General features: G+C 39.7%; 1 protein-coding gene across 1 annotated transcript in view; it reads left to right on the top strand.

Moving 5' to 3' along the window:
- The first annotated feature begins 4,417 nt into the window (after positions 1 to 4,417).
- LOC140304766 (dual specificity testis-specific protein kinase 2-like) overlaps positions 4,418 to 23,140 on the top strand; it is a 34,494-nt gene continuing 15,771 nt past the window's right edge. The window contains exons 1-2 of the mRNA XM_072383534.1: positions 4,418 to 4,574; positions 5,077 to 5,879. Of these exons, the coding sequence (XP_072239635.1) occupies positions 5,673 to 5,879 (207 nt within the window). The 5' untranslated portion in view covers positions 4,418 to 4,574; positions 5,077 to 5,672. The remainder of the gene's footprint in view (positions 4,575 to 5,076; positions 5,880 to 23,140) is intronic.

Here is a 23,140-nt window from a genome sequence, read left to right as displayed (position 1 = left end):
AACGGAGTTCCCCTTTAACTCCGATGTCCCATCTTTCCATGATGATCAAGTTTTCCTCCATCTGGCCTACGCGTTCCACTGCCCCTTCAATTTGGACTGTCACATCTTGTATTTTCCGGTTTACTTCTGATATAAATTCGTCCATTTGTTTTTTTAATATCTTCCCTGAAGCACGTGTGGAAGTCAGAGAGGTCTTTTTTTCAGTTTGGCCTGGAGCACTGCCATTCCCGTAGTCATAACTTCACTCACCGCCGCACATATTGAATCCAAAGTTTTGGTCGCTCTGCGGCCTCTATCTTGTTTTGGAGTTTCGCTAGCTTAGCTAGTCAACTATGAACAGACTTGACACAGTTTTAGCAACTGGTGGTCTATAACCTAAGCTAGTCTGTTAAAAATAAGACAATCATAATTTTCATGTACCTGATTACGTTTCCAATGAGGAGATCCTCAGTGATGGTTGACTGTCCGAAGTGGAGTAAGCGATGGGAGCAGGAGAGTGACGCAATGTGTCAAACACAGTACATTCGTTCATTTTTATTCCATGCCGCAGGCGAAGGTGTTTTGTCATGTTTGTTGTGCATCCTCCTTTGGCAGTAATATGTTTTCCACAGGTGTTGCACTGTGCGAATCCGTCCTTTTTTAAATTAAAATGAAGCCTGACTTTCAAGCAGCGTTTGCGGTCCATGTTCAGACAAGTGATGTTTAGTGGAGCACGCCGGGCGGAGTAATACAAACCCTGAAAACAAACGGAGCACGGCAGCACTCCAGGCGGAACAAACCCCAAAAACAAACTAGTGCAGGCATTTAGGAACCGAAAAAAAGAATCGGACTTCAAACATCTTCTTAAAGGTTCTGGAACCGGACATTAGGAACCGGTTCCTATGTAGACCCAGTTCTCGGTGCCCAACCCTAATTGACACTCAGGAGAGTCAAATACTGACACAGAGACAAAGTCACAACCAACAGACACTGCACATGACACAGTTCCTCAGATGCGTTCAAGATATGATACTGACACACAAATACACTCTTCAACAGACACAGAGAATGTGGTTAGGACACGGTCAGGCAGGGTCAGTAGAAAGGCCAACCGACTCATAATTCAAAAACCTTTTCATTTTAAAGACTTGGTAAGTCCAGTCAGTAGAAAGTCTCAGTCACCTCTTACCCTGTTTTCAGGGGACATACATTACTTTGATTTCTTTTTTTATTCAAGGGACATTGAGACTAGTATAATATATCACATATATGATGTTTGATAGAGGTAGGTAATTGTATGATGTAAAATGCATCATATTAATCTAAGAGGGACTGAGGCTTGATCACCCTTAAGTTTTCTCTGACCCTATTTTACTAAGTGGCTTATACAGCTGATGTTAAAGTTTAGAGGCTTTCAGTGCATTCTAGCCAGATATTCACATTTTAGATCTGTTGTCCCAGTGCTTTGATCCATGATTTTTTTGGATTGGTCAGAGGTATGGTTTGGATATTGGTGAAATCTAGGAGGGGAGGATGTAACCGATGTAACCAGTTAATAGTTTTTTGTTAACTTCACCATAATTCCAGTTTTCGCTTGTTAACATTTTGTTGTTGATTTCAATGTGTATACTTGTTTTGTAATATTTTCTTATGGGGAGCTTTTATTTTGTTGATTTTGTTTATATTGTGTGACCAGAAACTTATTGTCGATGTCACATCCATTCAATTCGCGCCCATCTTCTCAGTTGGTCTCCGGGATCGCTGAGTAGTGGTAAGATGACAGTGGTTCTGTATATAAGTTGTTGAAATAAGTTAGAAATGCTAAAGAGACATTGTTGTTTTGTGCAAGTCACAAGTGATTGTTCTTTTGTTAGTGAGCTGTATATTAATGTGTGTATGTATTGATATATTTGATTATGGCACTTCGTAGTTTGTCAGTTATGATCTGAGCTAAGCTAAGCGTGCATGTCCTCTCAAACCGTTGCTGTCTTCCCATCTCTTTTCAAGGTGTGTGTGAAAGGCGGTGAAGTGGCTTTAGTTTTATTTGTTTACGTACAGCTTTATGAGCTCGCTTTTATTTTTGTTTAATTGTATTGTTTAGATTTGTATTATTTGTTTTGATATATATTGTATATGTTCATACAGCTGTTGCTGGTAAAATGTTAATCTGAAAAATGTATAAAATTGCTGTGAATAGTTGGGGGAGATAACAAAGAATGATTTTGTATTGTGATCAGAGTGATGAATATGATTTGTCTGATTGTGTTGTTGAATGGGATGTTCTCAGTTGGTCTCCAGGATCGCTGAGTAGTGGTGTGTGTGAGATAAAGTAAAGTGGCATTACTTTTAATATATTTGTTTACATACATAATAACACCCCCCCCCCTTCCTTCTGGCTGGCAAGCAGAGGTTGTCCTTGTTTCCTTTAATCACAACACAACGCAGAGAGGAACACTTTTAGTCTAATCACTTCAACTACACTTTTTTTTAAATAAAGTAATTGGCCTTGATGTCAATTAAACTTTCATAATTTTACCATAATCATCTATTGAACATTAATATTAATTGTAGGGCTCTTTTCAACAACAACAACAACAACAAAAAAGCTAATGTACAAAGTTTTCTATTGTTTTCTATTAAGTTTCTTGGCAAGTTTGGATTGAACATATGGCCATCAAGATTATAAATGATTTTATCTAGACATGCAATACCAACTAACTTCACTTGAATGCAGAATAGTAGATGTATTTATTGTGGAGGAAAAATGGCACATCTTTGAGGATTTTCAGCGGCTTCTGCAGTTGTTTTAATTCAGAGGATCTTTACCAGTTGGCATGGGAACACCACCACCATAGGCAATGCTTATAGTGATTAAAACAGCGAGAGGATCATCATCAGTGTGCTTTTGTGCTTTTTTTTAGCCTGCAGTTCATTACACCTATATTTATATAATACCATTTAATTAAAAGTAAGTGGTCCGGCAGAGGGACCTTTTAATAGGAAGAAACCTTCATCAGAACCAGACAGTTGTGGGGTAAGCTGATCTCATTTCAGCTAATAGGTTTGGCTCTGCCTTTTCATCTGCTCCAAACAGAGCTGCTTAGCCATTGCTGACGCATGTGTGCCAAGTGTCAATTGAACACACTTAGAGGAATCTATAGAGGAATGCAATAGTATAGATTAGAAAAATACTTTATTCATCAAAGTGGGTCATCTTTGTTTTTTTTTTTTAAAACGTATCCCTCACCTCAGAGTCAAAAACACTAAAATAAAGAGAGGAAAGAAACAAGACAAACAAAATAAAAAGACAAACAAAGAAAGAACAAGTAAACAAACAGACAAATAAATAAGTAAATTAACAAAAAAATAACAAATTAAATTTTTACCTGAATCAGAAAATTCATTGTAAATATAACAATACAGTAATTATTAGGCAATGTATCTCATTAAATGAACAAAGACAGCTGGCTCTGTGTTGGGGACTGCTCTGAAGCCCCAGAAGCTGATTAAATTAAATTCTGTTTCATTTATATAGCACCAAATCACATCAAATGTCATCTCAAGGCACTTCGAGTGTGGTCAGCTCGATGAGGAAAGCGCAATACAAGTACAGTCCATCGACTGTTCCATTTACCATTTACTTCAAATGTACAGTCCAATTCAAGGCAATTACAATGTAATTCGTTGTAATACAACCATAATTGAATCAAATGCATTAAATTCCAAATTAGTCCAATTAAACAAAAGTTGCCTGGGTAAGGAAACCAACATTCTTCATTCTCTTTTGATAATGCAAAAGAGAATGCTGCAAGTTAATGAACATAATGAAAAAAACTGCCCATCCACTACATAATATATAGTGTTGAAATAATGGAGGGTGTTCAGCTCAGAGGCTTCTTTAGCTCAGAAGATACAGGAGGTCTTTTCTTCCTGTGGCAAACAAATATACACAATGACAACTAATAATAATTCATGAAAAAAGAAAAATAATACAGCAACATTATAATTTGCATTTGATATATATGTAATTTTGTTTAATAGAATAGAATAGAAAAGAATAGAAATAAAATTCATAATTATTTACAATGTCAATTCATTTTTTATTATATTATTGAAAATTCAGATCTCTTAATACAAGCACAACTGAAAACTAATAAAGAGAATAACTAATTATTTTTGAAGCAGTGTTAGTAGATTTATAATCACATTAAAGTTGTGTTTTATGTCCATCAAACACTTTTTGTGTCATCTGGAAAAATAACATTACTAATCAAAAACGGTTCTGCTTTTCTATTTTAGTAGCCATGTGTTTGAAAATCTTTTTAGTACAGCAACATGTGCATCCAGCATCGATTGAATGGTTAAACATTTTAGATTGAAATTCAAACAGGAAATGCTGTGTATCACTGTCGTTTACTTGATTCAAATTTGTGTCGTTATGATAGTCGTCCCAACAAGCGCCTCGAGAAACACAAACATAGACGGGATTAGCAGCAGTTGAAGCTGCCGTGGTACCGAACGATTTTTCTGGTTTCAGTTCGCCTCTGACTCTCGGACCACGGACATTTCCTATCCAGACTGACGCGGAGAGACAGGTGAGCCGTCTACCGTGCCTCTGCAGCCCCCTTATTATTGACTTCTCCCCCTCTTATTAACAGAAGCTACGATTGTTATAAAGATTTAATTTACGATATACACATTTAGAATGCTACATGTTCCTGATCATTAAGCCATGTGTTATTTACCCCTCGAATCAGTGAAAAATAATAACAATGAATTGACCTGTAATTATTATTAAGCCTAGCAGTACGATTAATTCGTGCAGGTCGATGTCATCCAGAGGAGGTTATAGTTTATCGCCCTGTGAGGTGATTCCCTGTAGCTGCAAGCCATGGCACATGAAACAGATGGGGACTGACTGGGCCCCTAGTCAACGAAATCAAAGCTTAGGCTCTATGTCCTGTTTGAACAAAATGGTGATATTTGCCTTGTGACTGTATCATTGTGCTGTTTCTGTGCTCCATCTTAAGCTGCAGAAAACCCGCTGGTGCTGCGGCTGTATTTTGTTACAGAAATATCCCCGTGACTCTTCCACAGGACCTGTGTATGACCTTCTCCCGGTACTGTGCAGCAGCAGGATCAATCACTACATCCCTCAAAGTAAGGGATGGTCCGTGGGAGCCGAGCCATCGTACTTACTGACACCGTGAGGAGGCGTTCAAGGGCTGCGGGAATATCTAAAACCCTGGTAGCGACAGCTTGGAGAATTTGAGGGTTCCTGTTTATTGGACCTTGTTGAGGGTCACTTTGGCAGTATGGATTACAAACAATCATAAACCCAAGAAGAATAGTGGACTATTCACATAAAAATTATATTAATCTCTGAATGGTGAACAAAAAGAGAGATAGATTACACTTTTTTTCTTACACTTTGTAGTATACTGGAGTCTTTTGCTCAAATTCATCAGGGTGGAACTGGAAAAGAAGGATACCCTCCCAGTGTGTGTTGGACAAACTTATGACCGGGTCATCAGGTAATTAATTTACCTCAGGGGATCATTTCTGATCATTCTGTTACCATGATGGTGGAAAGCACCATCACCACGTGCCTCAGGACTACTGTGGTTTAACAGACATTTTGGTTCCCCTTCGGGAACAGCAGCGCATCTGGAGTGTGGTGGTCCACCCGTATCATGGACTACCACACTGAGTGCTGCTTCTGCGATCCAGAGGAGGGTCACGCAAGTCTAGATGAGCTGCCTCTTCACAGTATACATGCACCCAACCGGATCCGACCATCTTCATACCGAGCCCTGAGGAGTGCAGTGTCCAGTCTGGCTCGCATTGATGACTTCTTCTGTGAGAAGATTGGCTCAGGTTTCTTTTCTGAGGTCTTTAAGGTATGTGACCTTGTCTCCTGAGAAACTTCTATGGGTTAGGTTACACTTGCACCATCAAGCAGAAACACATAATCTAGTTGTAAATAGTCTTTACATAATTTATTAAAAATCATGGCATGTTCATTTTTAACTTGAACTTGGCATGATTAAAGTCCAAAGGTCAGCCCGAGGCCATAACAAATTCTGAGACATTGAGAAACCATCTAATACTGTAGAGTTACAAATATTAGTTTATTGGTAGAAACTGAACTGGCAAAAGTATTTAAACTTTTGATTAAAATATTTTTTTTAATTTACTGCTCTCAACCTTTGTAAAAGGTGACTGTTTTTTACTCTTATTAGTTTTATATTGAGATAAACTCAGAACATCTGGGTTTTAGCATTTTATTCAGTACAAACTTTTCTATTGCGTCCGATGTATTAATATCATTTTGATAGTGCAAAACCATAATTGTTGACTGAAGAGTCAAATTACTTCTGTGATGCAATGAATTAACCTTGGTCAGGGACTCCTTAATCCGAATTTCCAAGGTTTGTGTTGAACATAAATAATACAGTGTGCATTACCAGTTTCTGCAGGACTTTACCATGAACCTTTCCTATGCTATGTTGGTCTTTGTTGGTCTGTAGAGGCTAGCCACCCCTGCCTTCCAATATTGTATTTGTTCAAAAATAGATTTTCCCACTCTTTTTAACTGCCTTGGTTTGTAGTGAGTCTAGCTTCAAAGACTGAAGGAACATAAAAAAAAAGGCTGCCCAAACCATCTTTTCCTGAACTTGGCAAGAATTTTATTTGCCAAAACGTAACCAAATATTTTTTTCCTTGCCAATACAGTTACTGAAAAGTTGCAGTGCAAAGCCCTTTTTACAAAAACCTGCTACAACCTGCTAAGATCTGGCTCTTGAGTGCATTCAGTCGTGGGTCAAATGACTCTGCGGTAGACATGAGTTCAATCTGCTCTGGATCAGCTGGACCAAGACACTCAGATGTAAATGCTAATTGTTAGTTGAGAACGCTGTGGTCTGGCACACAAAAATAGGCACAACTCACATTTTCTTTGTATAAGCACAAGTTTACCAGCCGGAACATCTCAGTTGGAGGCCACAAGACAAATTCAATTCAATTCAATTCAATTTTATTTATATAGCGCCAGATTACAACAATTGTCATCTCAAGGCACTTAAGTAATATAGTCCAATTCAAGCCAATTGGAATTCAATTAATTGTAATCATAATCCAATTAATTCATATAGAGCCAATTCAAAAAAATTATATCCTAGCTAAGGAAACCAACAGATTGCACCGAAACTTGTCTTCAGTCCAATCTCCCATCCTGAGCGTGCCTGTGGCGACTGTGGAAAGGAACGACTCCCTTTTAACAGGAAGAAACCTCTGGCAGAACCAGACTCAGGAAGGGTGGCCATCCGCCTCGACCAGCTGGGGTTTGAGAAGACAGAAAAGAGGGAAAAGAGGGGGGAAAAACACCATAACGCCATTCAAAGGATATCTGTTGGAACAGGGAAACATACGTTAATAACCACAATAATGTCACATGTACATAAAATCAATTGTGAAATTAAACAGGGGGAAAAAGAGAGCAAAGTGAGGAAAGGTGTGACAGATGAGGTCCCCCAGCAGTCTAAGCCTATAGCAGCTTAACTACGGGATGTTTCAGGATTACCTGAGCCATCCCTAACTATAAGCTTTATCGAAAAGGAAAGTTTTAAGCCTAATCTTAAAAGTGGAAAGGGTGTCTGCTTCCCGGACATTTACTGGCAGCTTATTCCACAAGAGAGGGGCCTGATAACTGAAGGCTCTACCTCCCATTCTACTTTTAGAAACTCTGGGAACAACAAGTAAACCTGCAGTTTGGGAGCAAAGTGCTCTGTTAGGAAAATACCTTACAATTAAATCTTTAAGATATGATGGAGCTCGGTCATTAAGAACTTTATATGTGAGAAGAAGAATCTTAAATTCTATTCTGAATTTAACAGGGAGCCAAAGAAGAGAAGCTAAAACTGGAGAAACATGATCTCTCCTGTTAGTTCTCATCAGAACTCTGGCTGCAGCATTTTGGATCAGCTGGAGGCTTTTCAGAGAATATGTGGGACAGCCCAATAATAAGGAATTACAGTGGTCCAATCTTGAAGTAACAAATGCATGAACTAGTTTCTCTGCATCACCCTGAGACAGGATGTTCCTGATTTTAGCAATATTACGAAGGTGAAAGAAGGCAGTCCTAGAAACCAGTTTTATATGTGCGTCAAATGATAAATTCTGATCAAAAATAACTCCAAGGTTCCTCACTGTAGAACTAGAAGCCAAGGAAATACCATCTAGAGTAACTATATAACTAGACAATTTCTCCCTGAAGCGCTCAGGTCCAAAGAGAACTTCAGTTTTGTCTGAATTTAAAAGCAGACAGTTCTGAGTCATCCAGGTTTTTATGTCTTTAAGACAGGCTTGTAGTCTGACCAACCTGTTGGTTTCATCTGGTTTCATAGATAAGTACAGCTGAGTATCATCAGCATAACAATGGAAATTTATGCCATGCTGTCTGATAATGTTACCTAATGGAAGCATGTATAAAGTAAAAAGAATCGGTCCAAGTACAGAACCCTGAGGAACTCCATGACTTACTCCAACGTGTGAGGAAGATTCTTCATTTACAAGAACAAACTGGAATCTATCAGATAAATATGACTTAAACCAGCCTAATGCAGTTCCTTTAATCCCAATAACATGTTCAAGTCTCTGTAACAGAATGGTGTGATCGATCGTATCAAATGCAGCACTGAGATCCAACAGGACAAGCACAGAAACAAGTCCGCTATCAGAAGCTAACAGGAGATCATTGGTAACTTTCACCAGTGCTGTTTCTGTGCTATGATGCACTCTGAATCCTGACTGAAACTCTTCAAACAGATTATTTCTATGTAAATGATCACAAAGTTGAACTGCAACTATTTTTTCAAGAACTTTAGACAAAAAAGGGAGATTGGATATAGGTCGATAATTAGCCAACACTTCTGAATCAAGAGTAGGTTTTTTAAGTAAAGGTTTAATTACAGCAACCTTAAAAGTCTGAGATACATATCCTATCAACAAAGACCGATTGATCAAATCCAATATGGAAGTGTCAATTAAGGGGAAAACCTCCTTGAACAGTCTGGTTGGGATTGGGTCTAACATACAAGTTGATGGTTTAGAAGAGACTATTGCTGTTGTTAGCTCAGAAAGATCAACTGGACAGAAGCTGTCTAAATACAATTCAGGTTCGAAAGATACTTCTAAAGCTACTCTACTTGATGATACATCAGTGATAATAATCCATTAATCTTCTCTCTGATAGAAACAATTTTATTGATGAAGAATCTCATGAAATCATCACTGCTGAGAGTTAAAGGAATACATGGCTCAACAGAGCTCGGACTCTTTGTCAGCCTGGCAACAGTGCTGAAAAGAAACCTGGGATTATTCTTATTCTCTTCTATCAATAATGAATAATAAGCAGTTCTAGCTTTACGAAGTGCTTTCTCATACGTTATTAAACTATCTTTCCAGACTAATTGAGACTCTTCTAAATTAGAGGAACGCCACTGTCTCTCCAGCTTTCTTGCAGTCTGCTTTAACGCACGCAGGTGTGAATTATACCAAGGAGCCAACCTCTTCTGACTGATTACCTTCCTTTTCAGAGGGGCAACATTGTCCAGTGTTGTACGCATTGAAGCTATAGTGCTGTCAACAAGAGAGTCAAGTTCTACTGGAGTAAAATTTAGGTAGCCGTCCTCTGTCATATCAGCACATGGCAGTGAAGAAAAGGATGATGAAATCAACTCTTTAAATCTGGTTACAGCATTCTCTGACAGACACCTTCTATATATAGAATTCTTCTCAGAAACCGTGTAGTCAAGTAATGTAAATTCAAAAGTTATTAAAAAATGGTCAGACAAGACAGGGTTATGAGGGAACACTGTTAACTGTTCACTCTCAATGCCATAAGTCAGCACAAGGTCAAGGGTATGATTAAGGCAGTGAGCAGGTCTGTGAACACTTTGAGAAAATCCAATAGAGTCTAATATAGAATTAAAGTTAATATTTAGGCTGTCATTTTCAACATCTACATGAATATTAAAGTCACCCACTACAATGACTTTATCTGTACTCAGCACTAACTGGGATAAAAACTGAGAATTCAGAGAGAAACTCAGAATAAGGGCCAGGTGGACGATACACAACAACAAACACAAGAGGTTTTTGTGATTTCCACTTTAGGTGGGAAAAACTGAGAATCAGAGATTCAAAAGAGCTAAAACTAATCTTGGGTCTAGGACTGATTAGTAACCCTGATCTGAAGATAGCTGCCACTCCTCCTCCTCTACCTGTGGTTCGAGGAACGTGAACATTTAAATAGTCAGAGGGAGTTGATTCATTAATGCTAACATTATCCTCCTGCTGCAGCCAGGTTTCTGTAAAACAAAATATATCAATATGATGATCACAAATCAAATCATTCACTAACAGAGACTTCGAAGGGAGAGATCTAATATTCAGCAAACCACATTTAATAGTTTGATGTTTTTGCACAAGAGGATTTGCTCCTTTTGTGTTTTTTGATTGAGGGGGGGGGGGGGGGGGGGGGGGGCAGCATCAGGTGGGAAGCCGCAGAGAAGTGTGTAAGACTACAACTCTGCATCCTGGTCTCAACCCTGGGTTGTCATGTTTTTGGATGACTAATAAATTCGTCCATATTTCTAGAAATGAGAAGAGCTCCTTCCAAAGTGGGATGGTTTGCCGTCTCTCCTCATCAGACCAGGTTTTATCCAGAAAGATTGCCAATAATCTATGTAGCCCACGTTGTTTGCTGGACACCATCTAGACAACCAGCAATTGAATGAGGACATACGGCTAAACATGTCATCACTGGTCAGATTTGGCAGGGGTCCAGAGAAAACTACGGAGTCCGACATTGTTTTGGCAAAATTACACACCGATGCAACATTAATTTTAGTGACCTCCGATTGGCGTAACCGGGTGTCATTACCGCCGACGTGAATAACTATTTTACCGTATTTACGTTTATCCTTAGCCAGCAGTTTTAAATAGGATTCTATGTCGCCCGCTCTGGCCCCTGGAATGCATTTGACTATGGTCGCTGGTGTCGCTAATGCCACGTTTCTGACTATAGAGCTGCAAATTACCAGGGTTTTCTCCTCAGCGGGTGTGTCGCTGAGTGGGGAAAATCTACTTGAAACGTGGACAGGTTGATGGTGAACCACGGGCTTGACTTTAGGACTACGACTCCTCTTCCTGACAGTCACCCAGCCACTTTTAAGTCCCGGCTGCTCGGGATCTGCTCGGGGACGACTAACAGAGCTAACTACGCCAGGTGGCTCCGCACTGACTAAAGGGGCCTGGCTCGCTATCGGGTGGTTTTCAACAGTGCAGAGCCGAGCTTCCAATTCAGATAACCTCGCCTCCAAAACTACAAAAAGACTACATTTGTTACATGTACCATTACCACTAAAGGAGGCAGAGGAGTAACTAAACATCTGACACACGGAGCAGGTGAAAGCAGGAGATAGAGGAAGAGAACTGGTAGCCATGCTAAGCTAGAGAACCAGACACACCGCTACAAAGTGAAAAATAAAAACTAAAGATCTGTAAGAGTGAGCGTTAGAATATAACAAGTATGGGATAGAGTTAACTATGCAAGATGTGTAAATTATAGGTGATTATTAGTAGTTCAAGAGGAGCGAGAACTGTCACAGTGCACACACACAAAGCAACAGGAAGTGATGCAATACGTCTTACCGCAAAGCAAAGCCGTCGTCAGAACTCGAGAGACTACAGGAGAGTCGCTCACTGCAGGCTCGTGGGATCATGGGATCTGCTCATTGACTGGTATTGTCATTGTTACCACTGTTGCAGCACACAGTTTTAATATGCAACCACCATGGAAATACAGTGTTAAAGAGGTTAAATAGATTGGTCCACATATTTCTTTTTGATCAAATTGCACTTGCTTTATCTTATTCATATTTATTCACATTTATTCTTCAAATTATACTATGCATGTGGGACACAGGGAATGTCAGTGAATCTACAACATTGTTACAGCGCAGCAGAAAAAAAAGCTATTACTGCTGAATATATCCGCATTTTTTATTTATGTGTGCATTATGTGTACAAAACACACTAAGCTTTTTTTATTGTACAGTTCTACGCTTTATCACACTCCACAGGCTTCTAACTAATCTTGGAGTGAATGTTCTGTGTGCATTTTTGATTATTTATTTATTTAAAATAAACATTATATTATATTTATATATATTTATAAAATATCACATGTGTTGTTGTTCATCTGAGGTTGTATTTACATAATATTAGGACCTGGTAACATTCCGAGTTAGTTTGAAGGTTTGAAGGAGAAGGTGTCCTCTCTTTTTAGCATGAGTGTATGCTGTGCGTTAGTGTATGAGAACTTACGAACTGATTGGACTCACTATCCAGACTAAGCCGATTAGTTAAACAGCACCTGTGTGCATGTACAAGTGTACCTTTGTGTTTGGACGTGTACAACTAGTCATTTTTCTGATCACCAGTTTATGCCTTCACACAGCACACTACCTTGAAAAGTATATAAAAGCAGCAAAGCAGCAGTTGCTTATGGTAAGGGTTTACCGACTGAATTCAGTCTTTTTCTTTTATCTGAAGTAACCAAAACTTTACACACCCACTGTCATGCTGCCTGAAGGTATGGACTCAAGTGCAGACACAGAACACTAGCAGGATTGGAGAAACAGAATTTCTTAATTAATGAAGTGGGAGCTGAATCTGGGAGAGCATGGAACTCTGTGAAAGGAGAAAGAAGATTAAAGGCATTTTCCAGTTGGTGAATTGTCCGAAGTGGTTGGTTTGTCCTTACTTATTTTCTAGAGAGAATCCAAGATGGAGGCGAAGGTGCTGGTTGTGGTGCAAGGTTCTGAATTGGCAGTGAGGTGAGCAGGTGAGTGTGGAAGTGGAAGAGGCTGATGAGAGGGATCCAACTGTGGACGGCAATACAGGCATGAGGGAACTAGGACGAGGGAGATGAGCACTGAGAAAAACTGAAGGCTGTTTTCCGCTCGTCCCCATGCAGAATCCGTACCAGATGATAAGCGTTCCAGAAATCGAGTTTGGAGAAAATGGCTGTGCCCTGAATGAGTTCAAAAGCTAAGGAGATGAACAGCAAGAGGTATTTATTCGTTACAGTTATCTGATGGGAACCATGATTATCAATACAGGGACGCAGGGATTTATCCACATTTGGACAAAAAATTTTTTTGCCTCTGACTGGAGAAGATGATGGTCGAATGATTGCTGTGGGTACTAGGGAGTCTTGGATGTACTGCTCCATGGATTCGCGTGAGGGTACAGATTGTACAGCCTGCTAGACGGCAGGGGTGCTCCGGGCAAAATGTCAATGGTGCAGTCATAAGGACGGTGAGGTGGTAAAGACCGGGCTTTCTCTTTTCTAAAGACGGTGACAAGGTCATGATACTTGATGGGAACTTGTGACAGATCTACTGGGAAAACCGTTGCTTCAGGCAGAGGAGAGCTGGATGACTGAGGATTATGTAGTGTGAGCCAGGGAAAACCAAGGATTATAGGGACACGAGAAATAGGGAACAGATAAAAATGGATTTTCTCACAGTGGTTGCCAGACACTAAAAGGGTGATGGGTTCTGTATTGTGAGTGATGGTTGTTAATTTACTCCCGTCTAGTGCGGAAACCGTAATAGGGGACGGAAGAAGCTCCAGCGGAAGATGGAGCTGAGAGGCTTAGGCGGGGTCTAGGAGGTGCTCTGCACCTGACTAGTGGGCTCTGTCTTTTGGTCTAACTGGGCAATGGTTGTTAGAGCTGCAATAGATGCACTCATTTGCTCTCAAGCGACGAAGATGTTCCTCGGGAGTTAGTCTGATCCGACCCACCTGCATGGGCTCTGAGGATTCAGCCATCTGGTTGCTGCTACTAAAACGCAGAATGTAATGATGAACTCTGCCACTGACTGGCTGCCTTATTTTAAGTTCAGTAGTCTCTTAGCGGCATTTGCCCTCACAAAGAGGGTGATCAAAGGTCCTTCTAAACGCCTCCTGAAAGGCACAGAAGGAATAAGAGTCAATAGGCTGTTATTGGAAAAAAGCTAGTGCCCAGTCAAGTGTTCTCCACTTAAGTAGGGCTATGATGAACAAGATTTTAGCAGAGTCTGTGGAAAAAGATCGTGGAGAGTGGGCAAAAGCTAGTGAACATTGGAGCAGGAAACCTCCGCATTTGCTGATATATCCCATGAATTGGTCTGGGGTGGGGAAGAGGTGTCTCTGAATATTGGCTCCATAGCTGGTTGCAGCAGAGTTGGTGGGCTGGCTGGAGACATGCCTGCAGAAAAATCAGACAGACGATTGTGAACGAAAACTTGGTTGAGACGTTATTTGTATCTTGTTGATTGTTTAAAACCCGCAGAGCCTTTTCGTGCTCCCCGAGCATGACTCCCTGGTTGGCCAGGGCTGATTGAAAGGTGTCTGCGGACACTGGCAAAAACTGGTTGCTCTTGGAGCTCCTATAACAGTGTCCCAATGAGGGCAGATGAGAAGCAGGTGTTGGCAGGAGCAATCCAGACTCTGCCCAGGGCTCCCAATCTGCTCAGCCCCCACCTAAGATTCAAGATTCAAAGCAACAACACAGCCAAGCATGATCGTGACACCCAGAAACAGTAAAAAAACAAAACAATCCCTTCCCTATGACGCAATCTATCGTTCCTGACCATTTAATGCCAAAAATGTCTGTATCTTTAATGAAACATTTTAATCATTACTTAAATTATATACATACATATATACAGTATATATAAATATATATCTCATGAATGAGAATGAATCCAGCTTGCTAAAGAACACCAGCTATGTTATTCTATTCTATTGTTTATTGTTGATAGGAGAACTGACCTGAGACAAACTACTTGTCTTTTTGTAGGTGTCTCTTAATTTGTTTTTATAGCAGTTGTGTTTGTTTGTTTCCAGCACTTATAGTTTCAAACTTATTCCATTTCTCAATAATTGAGGTCACTGTGCTCCACTCCAGCCCCACTCCATTGCTGATCATGATGTATTGAGGGCTGCTGAAGGTCTCTTGAACTTCACTTGGTTTTTTATTGTGGCGTTCATTGTTGGACCTTATATAGATCATGAAATGTTGAACACATCTGTGGGTTGTATTATAGAGATCTGTGATTTATGGAGAATGTTGTGATTTTAAGTTTCCATTCTTAGGCTGTAGACAGAAGAGCAGGAATGGCTATCAAGCTACTTTGAAAAACATTTCTCAAAGTCTTTAAGACTGAAGAGGAAGAGGCCAGTAACAACAAAATCAACAACATCTATTGGAATAGAATTTTTGGTCCATATTACTCAGCTTGACTCAAACATATATTTTTACAGGAAATTTGCAACTTAGTGGATACACCTTACTCTTGCCATTTCATTGTAACTTGAAAAAAATGGTTACATCATAGAATAGAAAAATACTAAATCGCTTTACTATTCGACTGTCACTTTATTGGATGCAACTCTGTTTTTTTTTTTTTTTTTTCATTCACTATCATTTATTTATTTTCTTGTACTTGTAAAAAACATATATTGATGGGTAGCTTGATTTTTTTTCAATATGACAGGCTTAAATATAAGCATTATGCTTCAGCCTGTGCCTTTTCAGTCACTTTAAAAGGCTTTGATTGGACCGAACACATTTGTTGTTTACTGTGTGACTGAATAAACAAACAAACTTTGTTCAATATTCATCACATTGAATTTGTTTGATTATAAGAAACAACAAATATTTGACTGTGTTGACTCGTACCTGATCAGCAACATTATAAACTGGCTCAATCTGAATTCATAAATGAGGTCATTGTTGAACCAGTTGCAGAACTGGCTACTCTCATGTGAGACACATGGCAATATGGACATTAGCAACCATGTGCTAATTTGTCTGATTTAGTATATCTGGCCCTAAGTTTACATTAATGTCTGTGCCAAAATCTGACACTTTAGGTATATTGTACAGTGGTCCTTGTCTAGTTCTTTATTAAAGCTGATTATTTACAGTATTGTTTTTGTAATGACAAAAAGATTTCTGAAACAAGCGCCAGACTGTTTTCACAGGCTGGAGTTAATTACCAATCACACGTAGCTGAAAAAGGAGATTTAGCCTGAAGAAATTCTAAATATTTTTTAAGCTCAAGTCCTTATCCATCGAGAGTCTGTGCCCTTTGTAATTGGTAAAACTCAGTGTGCTCTTTTGTTGTTAACTCCTCACTGTCTGTTGATGTGTGTGTGCGTTCCCTTTTCTGTGCATGTCTGCGTGCCGTGCACCTCAGTAATGGTACGGTGGATTTGTGCAGATCAAGAGGAGTGATGGGAAATCCACAAAGCCTATTAGTGCTGTGCTATTAATACACACAGACACACACACGTGCACACAAACTCATAAACAAAGTATGAAACAAAATGAAAATTAGCATGTCGCCTCTCGACTTTACAACAGAATAAGTCAATGATAAAAGCTGACTTACAATTTACTGATGGAAAAAAAACGTATTTAAACTTATTTACTAAAGAAAATAAATTAATCACTGGAGTTTTGACAGCTCTTCCTTGGATTCCAATTTGAACTGATCAATAACAATTTTCCTCAGCAGTTACTGTAGGCAACCATGCAGCTTACATCAATCATAGCCTGGAACCTAAAGCACTGCACAAAAGAATAGAGTCACCCCTCCTTTCTTTTATGGTAAGTGGGCTGTAAATATGTAGGACTTTTCTAGTCTAGTTGACCAACAAAATGCTTTCACATTACATGCCATAGTCATCCATTCACACACACTGTAGCACTTCTTAGTCTATATAGCGTTACAGGCTACACAGTACTTTTTCTTTTTCCACACACATTTATACACTGATGGGTGTATTGTAGGCAGCATGTGGTTCAGGGAAGCTGGGGATCAAGCCACAGACCTTCCGATTAGCAGACAACCGCTCTTCCTGCTGATCTGAGAGAGACTTTTCATTTTGTCTCCAGGTGACATACTTCTGTGTAATCCTTTAAAGTGGTTTTGGGTAACAGTTCTCCATTCTTTCTGAAGTTCTTTCAGAGTTTTTTTCTTTTTTTTTTGGTATGTTAAATAACTTAACTACGAATCATTTAAACATACAAATGGCACCAAATTCAAGGTATGGAACAGCATTGTGTCTATACATAATGGACAACTAGGAATCGGACCGATTTTAAACTGAATCTCTTGGTACTTAATTACTAGCAGCATCTCAGGTATCAGCTGACAAAACTCAGCATGATGTGTAGCATCCTTAAAATATTTGAGGAACGTGGGCAAGTGCAAATTTTTTTTTAAAGTGTTTATTTAAAAAAAAGAAAAAGCTTTTTGAAGAGTCAGAAGTCTTCTGGGTTTTTGTTAACAATAGTGATGCCAGTTTGATGTTGTTTTGGCCACATCTAACTATGAAATATTAGCTAATGAAATATTAATGGGTTATTAACTAATAGTAGCTATGAATGATTAAATTATCCATCTTTACTCGCTACATTTGAATTCTTTCTTATTCATAGGTGTGCATTACACTAAAGTTTATCAACTTCTTTTTAAAATACACCACATCACAGGATGAAGTTTATCATGTTTGTCACACTGCGGTGAGGTCTTTTGATTTTTAGTTGGTTTTGTCTCGTCATTTCCTGTTTTACTTTGAACTGTACTTGATTTTGATTTGATAAACTTTCATAGAGCCTCCGTTTTTATTTTTTGTTTCCCTTCGCCTCTTTAAATAGAGAGTAACCTTAGTTATTATTAAAGTTTATAGCTATTTTCCTCCTAGAGTGGAGAGATCATTATTTTTGATAAATTTTATAGCCACACTTCTCTCTCCATAGCTATTGAGAGAAGTGTGTTAGGATTTTCATAGCCTGTTAATTTCTCTGACTTGGGAGATTGTAAAGTGGTCTTAATAAAGATCTGCTTATTGTGAAAATCCCTGCGCCTGTGTCCTGCCGGGTCGTGACAATGTTTAACAAAGATCTGGCATTCAAAAGCGTTCAAACACTTATAAAAGTACACGCCTGTAAACATTTCACCACACTCCTTTTTACATTTAAACCCCCACATACTGCTGATTTTCTGTGACTGTATCTCATAATTTCTCTAAACCATAAGTTAGTCACAAATAACCCCTTCAGGACTGATTACTCCTTAACCTTTGAACCATACTCCTGATGTACTGCTGATAGATTTCACAATGCACACAAAGCTTAAAGGCAGGTAATGACATCTTTATTTTGAACATAAATGCATGAACAAAGTATTACAGTTTCTATGGAACATTTTATCTTTAAATGTGTTTGTTCATGTATACATATATGTTCTGTCTGTCAAACTTTCAAAATATGATGCTCATTATGAAAAGGTGTTTTGATCAGCTGGAAGGCACAAGGTAACACATCAAGGCTGCACGCACTCCAACTCCTTCAGTATCTGCAGCAAGTGGTTGTACTGAAATGTCTGTCTGTGGATAAGGGTTATCTTCACTCCACTCCTCTCTATACTCCTGACTATGGCTTTCACAGAGGTTGTGAGGCACACAGCATGTGAGCACCATGGATGGAGTTGCGACTTTGCTTTGCGGTAAAATGTATTGCAACACTTCCTGTTGCCTTGTGTGTGTACTGCAGTGGTTCTCAATTCCGGTCCTCGTGACAAATTATCAGCTCGTCATCAAGCTCTGCAGTGGCCTGATGAGGAGCCATTCATTTGAATCAGGTGTGCTGGAGCAGGGAAACATCGAAAACATGCAGGTCAGTGGGTCATGAGGACCGGAATTGAGAAACACTGGTGTACTGTGACATTTCTTGCTCCTCTTGAACTACTAATAATCACCTTATTTCTCCCTATAATTTACACATCTTGCATAGTTAACTGTATCGCATACTTGTTATATTCTATCGCTCACTCTTACAGATCTTTAGTCTTTATTTTTCACTTTTTAGCGGTGTGTCGGGTTCTCTAGCTTAGCATGGCTACCAGTTCTCTTACTCCATCTCCTGCTTTCACCTGCTCTGTGTCAGATGTTTAGTTACTCCTCTGCCTCCTTTAGTGATAATGGTACATGTAACAAATGTAGTCTTTTTGTAGTTTTGGAGGTGAGGTTATCTGAATTGGAAGCTCGGCTCTGCACTGTTGAAGACCACCCAATAGCGAGCCAGGCCCCTTTAGCCTGTGTGGAGCCAACTAGCCTAGTTAGCTCTATTAGTCGTCCCCTAGAAGATCCCGAGCAGCCGGGACTTCAGAGTGGCTGGGTGACTGTCAGGAAGAAGAATCATAGTCCTAAAGTCAAACCCGTGGTTCACCATCAACCTGTCCACGTTTCAAATAGATTTTCCCCACTCAACGACACACCCGCTGAGGACAAAACCCTGGTCATTGGCAGCTCTATAGTCAGAAACATGGCATTATCGACACCAGTGACCATAGTCAAATGTATTCCAGGGGCCAGAGCGGGCGACATAGAATCCTATTTAAAACTGCTGGCTAAGGATAAGCGTAAATAAAGTAAAATAGTTATTCACGTTGGCGGTAATGACACCCGGTTACGCTAATCGGAGGTCACTAAAATTAATATGGCATCGGTGTGTAATTTTGCCAAAACAATGTCGGACTCCGTAGTTTTCCCTGGACCCCTGCCAAATCTGACCAGTGATGACATGTTTAGCCGTATGTCCTCATTCAATCGCTGGATGTCTAGATGGTGTCCAGCAAACAACGTGGGCTACATAGATAATTGGCAATCTTTCTGGAGAAAACCTGGTCTGATGAGGAGAGACGGCATCCATCCCACTTTGGAAGGAGCTCTTCTTTCGAAGTCTCTGTTAATGAATTATTTGATTTGTGATCATCAATTTGATATATTTTGTTTTACAGAAACCTGGCTGTAGCAGGAGGATCATGTTAGCATTAATGAATCAAGTCCCTCTGACTATTGAAAAGTTCATGTTCCGAAGCACAGGCAGAGGAGGAGGAGTGGCAGCTATCTTCAGATCAGGGTTACTAGTCAGTCCTAGAACCAAGATTAGTTTTAGCTCTTTTGAATTTCTGATTCTCAGTTTTTCCCACCCAAAGTGGAAATCACAAATACCTCTTCAACTTGTTGTTGTGTATCATCCACCTGGTCCTAGTTTCTGTCTGAATTCTCAGAGTTTTTATCCCAGTTAGTGCTGAGTACAGATAAAGTCATCGTAGTGGGTGACTTTAATATTCATGTAGATGTTGAAAATGACAGCTTAAATATTAACTTTAATTCTACATTAGACTCTATTGGATTTTCTCAAAGTGTTCACAGACCTACTCACTGCCTTAATCATACCCTTGACCTTGTGCTGACTTGCATTGAGAGTGAACAGTTAACAGTGTTCCCTCAAAATCCTGTCTTGTCTGACCAAAGACTGGAAAATGTTCTCTCCTCGTGTATGTTCTTTCATGGGCAGTACTGTCAACAGCTCCTCTCTTGCATTCATGTCAGTAAACACCATCCGAATAAAAATGCACAACTGGGCTGTGTCACTCACATCTGTTGACTCGTCTAATTGTAGCGAGAAACACTCGCAGTCCGCAATGTCCTTCCAAAGTTGCTGGGTCAAATCCTCGGCCATGGCTTCAGAGCGCCGTGTAACTGTATTCCTCGATAGCTGGAGAGCTTTGTTTGAAGATAATATTTCCGATTTGTTTTTAAAGTCTCGGAACAAGGAATCAGCGGCTTCAACAAATGCCTCTTTTATCATCTCTCCGTCTTGGAAGGACTTCTTGTGCTTCACAATTAAGTGACTCACCCGAAATTATGCTTCGGTGGCTGCCTTCGCTTTTGTGGTCAGATGTGAGAAAAATTACTGCTGTCCGGATGACTGAGATTTTAGTTCTTTCACCCTTCTCAGCTCGCTTTTTGGAGGAAAGTCAATGTAATAGTTTTTATGAACAGTCCGAAAATGCCGCTCCACATTTCCCTTCTTTGGAATAGCAATGGCACACTGATAGATGAGGCAAACGCACTTAGAATATGATGTGGTAGGTTTTAGGCTTCTTACTCGGACCAGCTACAGCACTCATTTTTATAGCCTTTGTTGTATTTAGTTGAAATAAATTGGAGGCTAGTTACGCAGCAAGGTAATTGAACAAGTTAGTGCCGTTTAACACGCATGCGTAGGGTGTCAAAAGTTCAGACGTCAGATTGGCTACCCTGTATGTCAATCAAAAGACAAATGTCATCTTGCAGATGGATGATAGCCTGTCATTCATCCCCTACTTTTTGTGAGGTTTACCAGAGGGATTCAGGACGCAGATGCAGGGTCGTGTGGTTTCAAGAGGGTTTTATTTAAATAACCAAACACAAGACAGAACACGGCACTGCAGACGGGACGGGTGGCTGGTAGTGTAGCTCACAATGAGACAACATACTGGCGTCGAGACAAGGGAAACGCAGACTATTTGAACACACGAGGGACCAAGGGGAACAGGTGTAAACACTTGGGAATCAGGGAAGACAATGACACGCATGACAAGGGAGGAAGGGCAAGTTACCTGAAACGAGAGGACAAGGTTAGTGATCTTTCAAAATAAAACAGGAAATGACAAGACAAGACATGGAACGGAAAATAAACCGTGACACTTTTTAATGTCATGCAATCTACCCACACTTCCTTTGATCGACGTATTCGGCACCCCTGCTCTAGATAGTATTTCCTTGGCTTCTAGTTCTACAGTGAGGAACCTTGGAGTTATTTTTGACCAGAATGTATCATTTGACGCACATATAAAACTGGTTTATAGGACTGCCTTCTTTCACCTTCTTAATATTGTTAAAGTCAGGAACATCCTGTCTCAGGGTGATGCAGAGAAAGTAACATGCATTTGTTACTTCAAGATTGGACTACTGTAATTCTTTATTATTGGGCTGTCCCACATATTCTCTGAAAAGCTTCCAGCTGATCCAAAATGCTGCAGCCAGAGTTCTGATGAGAACTAACAGAAGAGATCATGTTTCTCCAGTTTTGGCCACCCTTCCTGAGTCTGGTCTGCCCAAGGTTTCTTCCTGTTAAGGCACGCTCAGGACGGGAGATTGGACTGAAGACAAGTTTCGGTGCAATCTGTTGGTTTCCTTAGTTAGGATATTGTTTTTAAATTGGCTCTACATGAATGAATTGGATTATTTTTAAATTAAATATTTGGATTTCATTGGATTATGATTACAATTAATTTAATTCCAATTGGCTTGTGTGGTGGAAATTTAGTAACGCACAGAGTCAGTTATTTTTTTCTGACGAGATAAGAGGCTTTGATAATAATATCTTGCAAGAGAGAACAACACAGTACAGAATACAGAGTTGCTCTGACCACTGAAGCAAAAACACACAGTTATATTGCCCGCTCATCACGTCATCTGTCTTTGGGTATAGTTGATTGTTCTTCTAACTTTCCTCCCCAACCATCAGTTGAGGTTACCCAGACACAGTCGTAAATACCAGCCTAACCCTGTCCCCCCTTAACATTTCGATCTTGCAGTAAATTCAGCCAGCCTGGGTCTCATTTTATTCGCTCCACCCTGTCCAAATTGTTAGTTTAGCTCAAAACAGAACTGCTTTGAGTGTGTGGTGTCTATAGCGGTTTATTTGTTAGAGCACCTATTTAATGATCATTTTATTCTCTTTTATCCCTGACCATTTTTATCTGTTTTGATTTATTTATCCATGTTTCCTTATTTATTGTTGAAATTAACTGCACTGATCTCCAAACGGTGGATGTGTGAAACACAATTTTGTTTTTTATGTGACCCACAAGAATGACAAATAAGTAAACACATCCTCCTGTAAATATAATTATTCCGGCTCTGTCCATTCACCTTGTCGCTCTAATTCGATGCAGAAGATGTCAGTGGGCAGTGATCTTTCAGGGTGCACTGTTGTTCATCCAAAACAAACTTATTTCTCCATTGCCTGTGTGTATTTCCTTTATAGCGTGTTTCAGCAGCGAAGCCGAAATAAGAGCCGCTCACGGAAGCTACAGCGATAGTAGTGTCCTTAGTAACCACCATAGCAACGTTCGAAACAAAGATAATTTTTACAGGTTATTTAGTTGTATGTAACCAACAACTAAAGCTTCCACACATT

Source organism: Leuresthes tenuis, unplaced genomic scaffold (genome assembly GCF_036924035.1).
Source record: "Leuresthes tenuis unplaced genomic scaffold, fLeuTen1.0.hap1 SCAF_4, whole genome shotgun sequence".
NCBI classification, from domain to species: Eukaryota; Metazoa; Chordata; class Actinopteri; order Atheriniformes; family Atherinopsidae; genus Leuresthes; species Leuresthes tenuis.
Note: the sequence above shows the minus strand (reverse complement) of the source record. Positions and strands in the feature narration are given on the sequence as shown.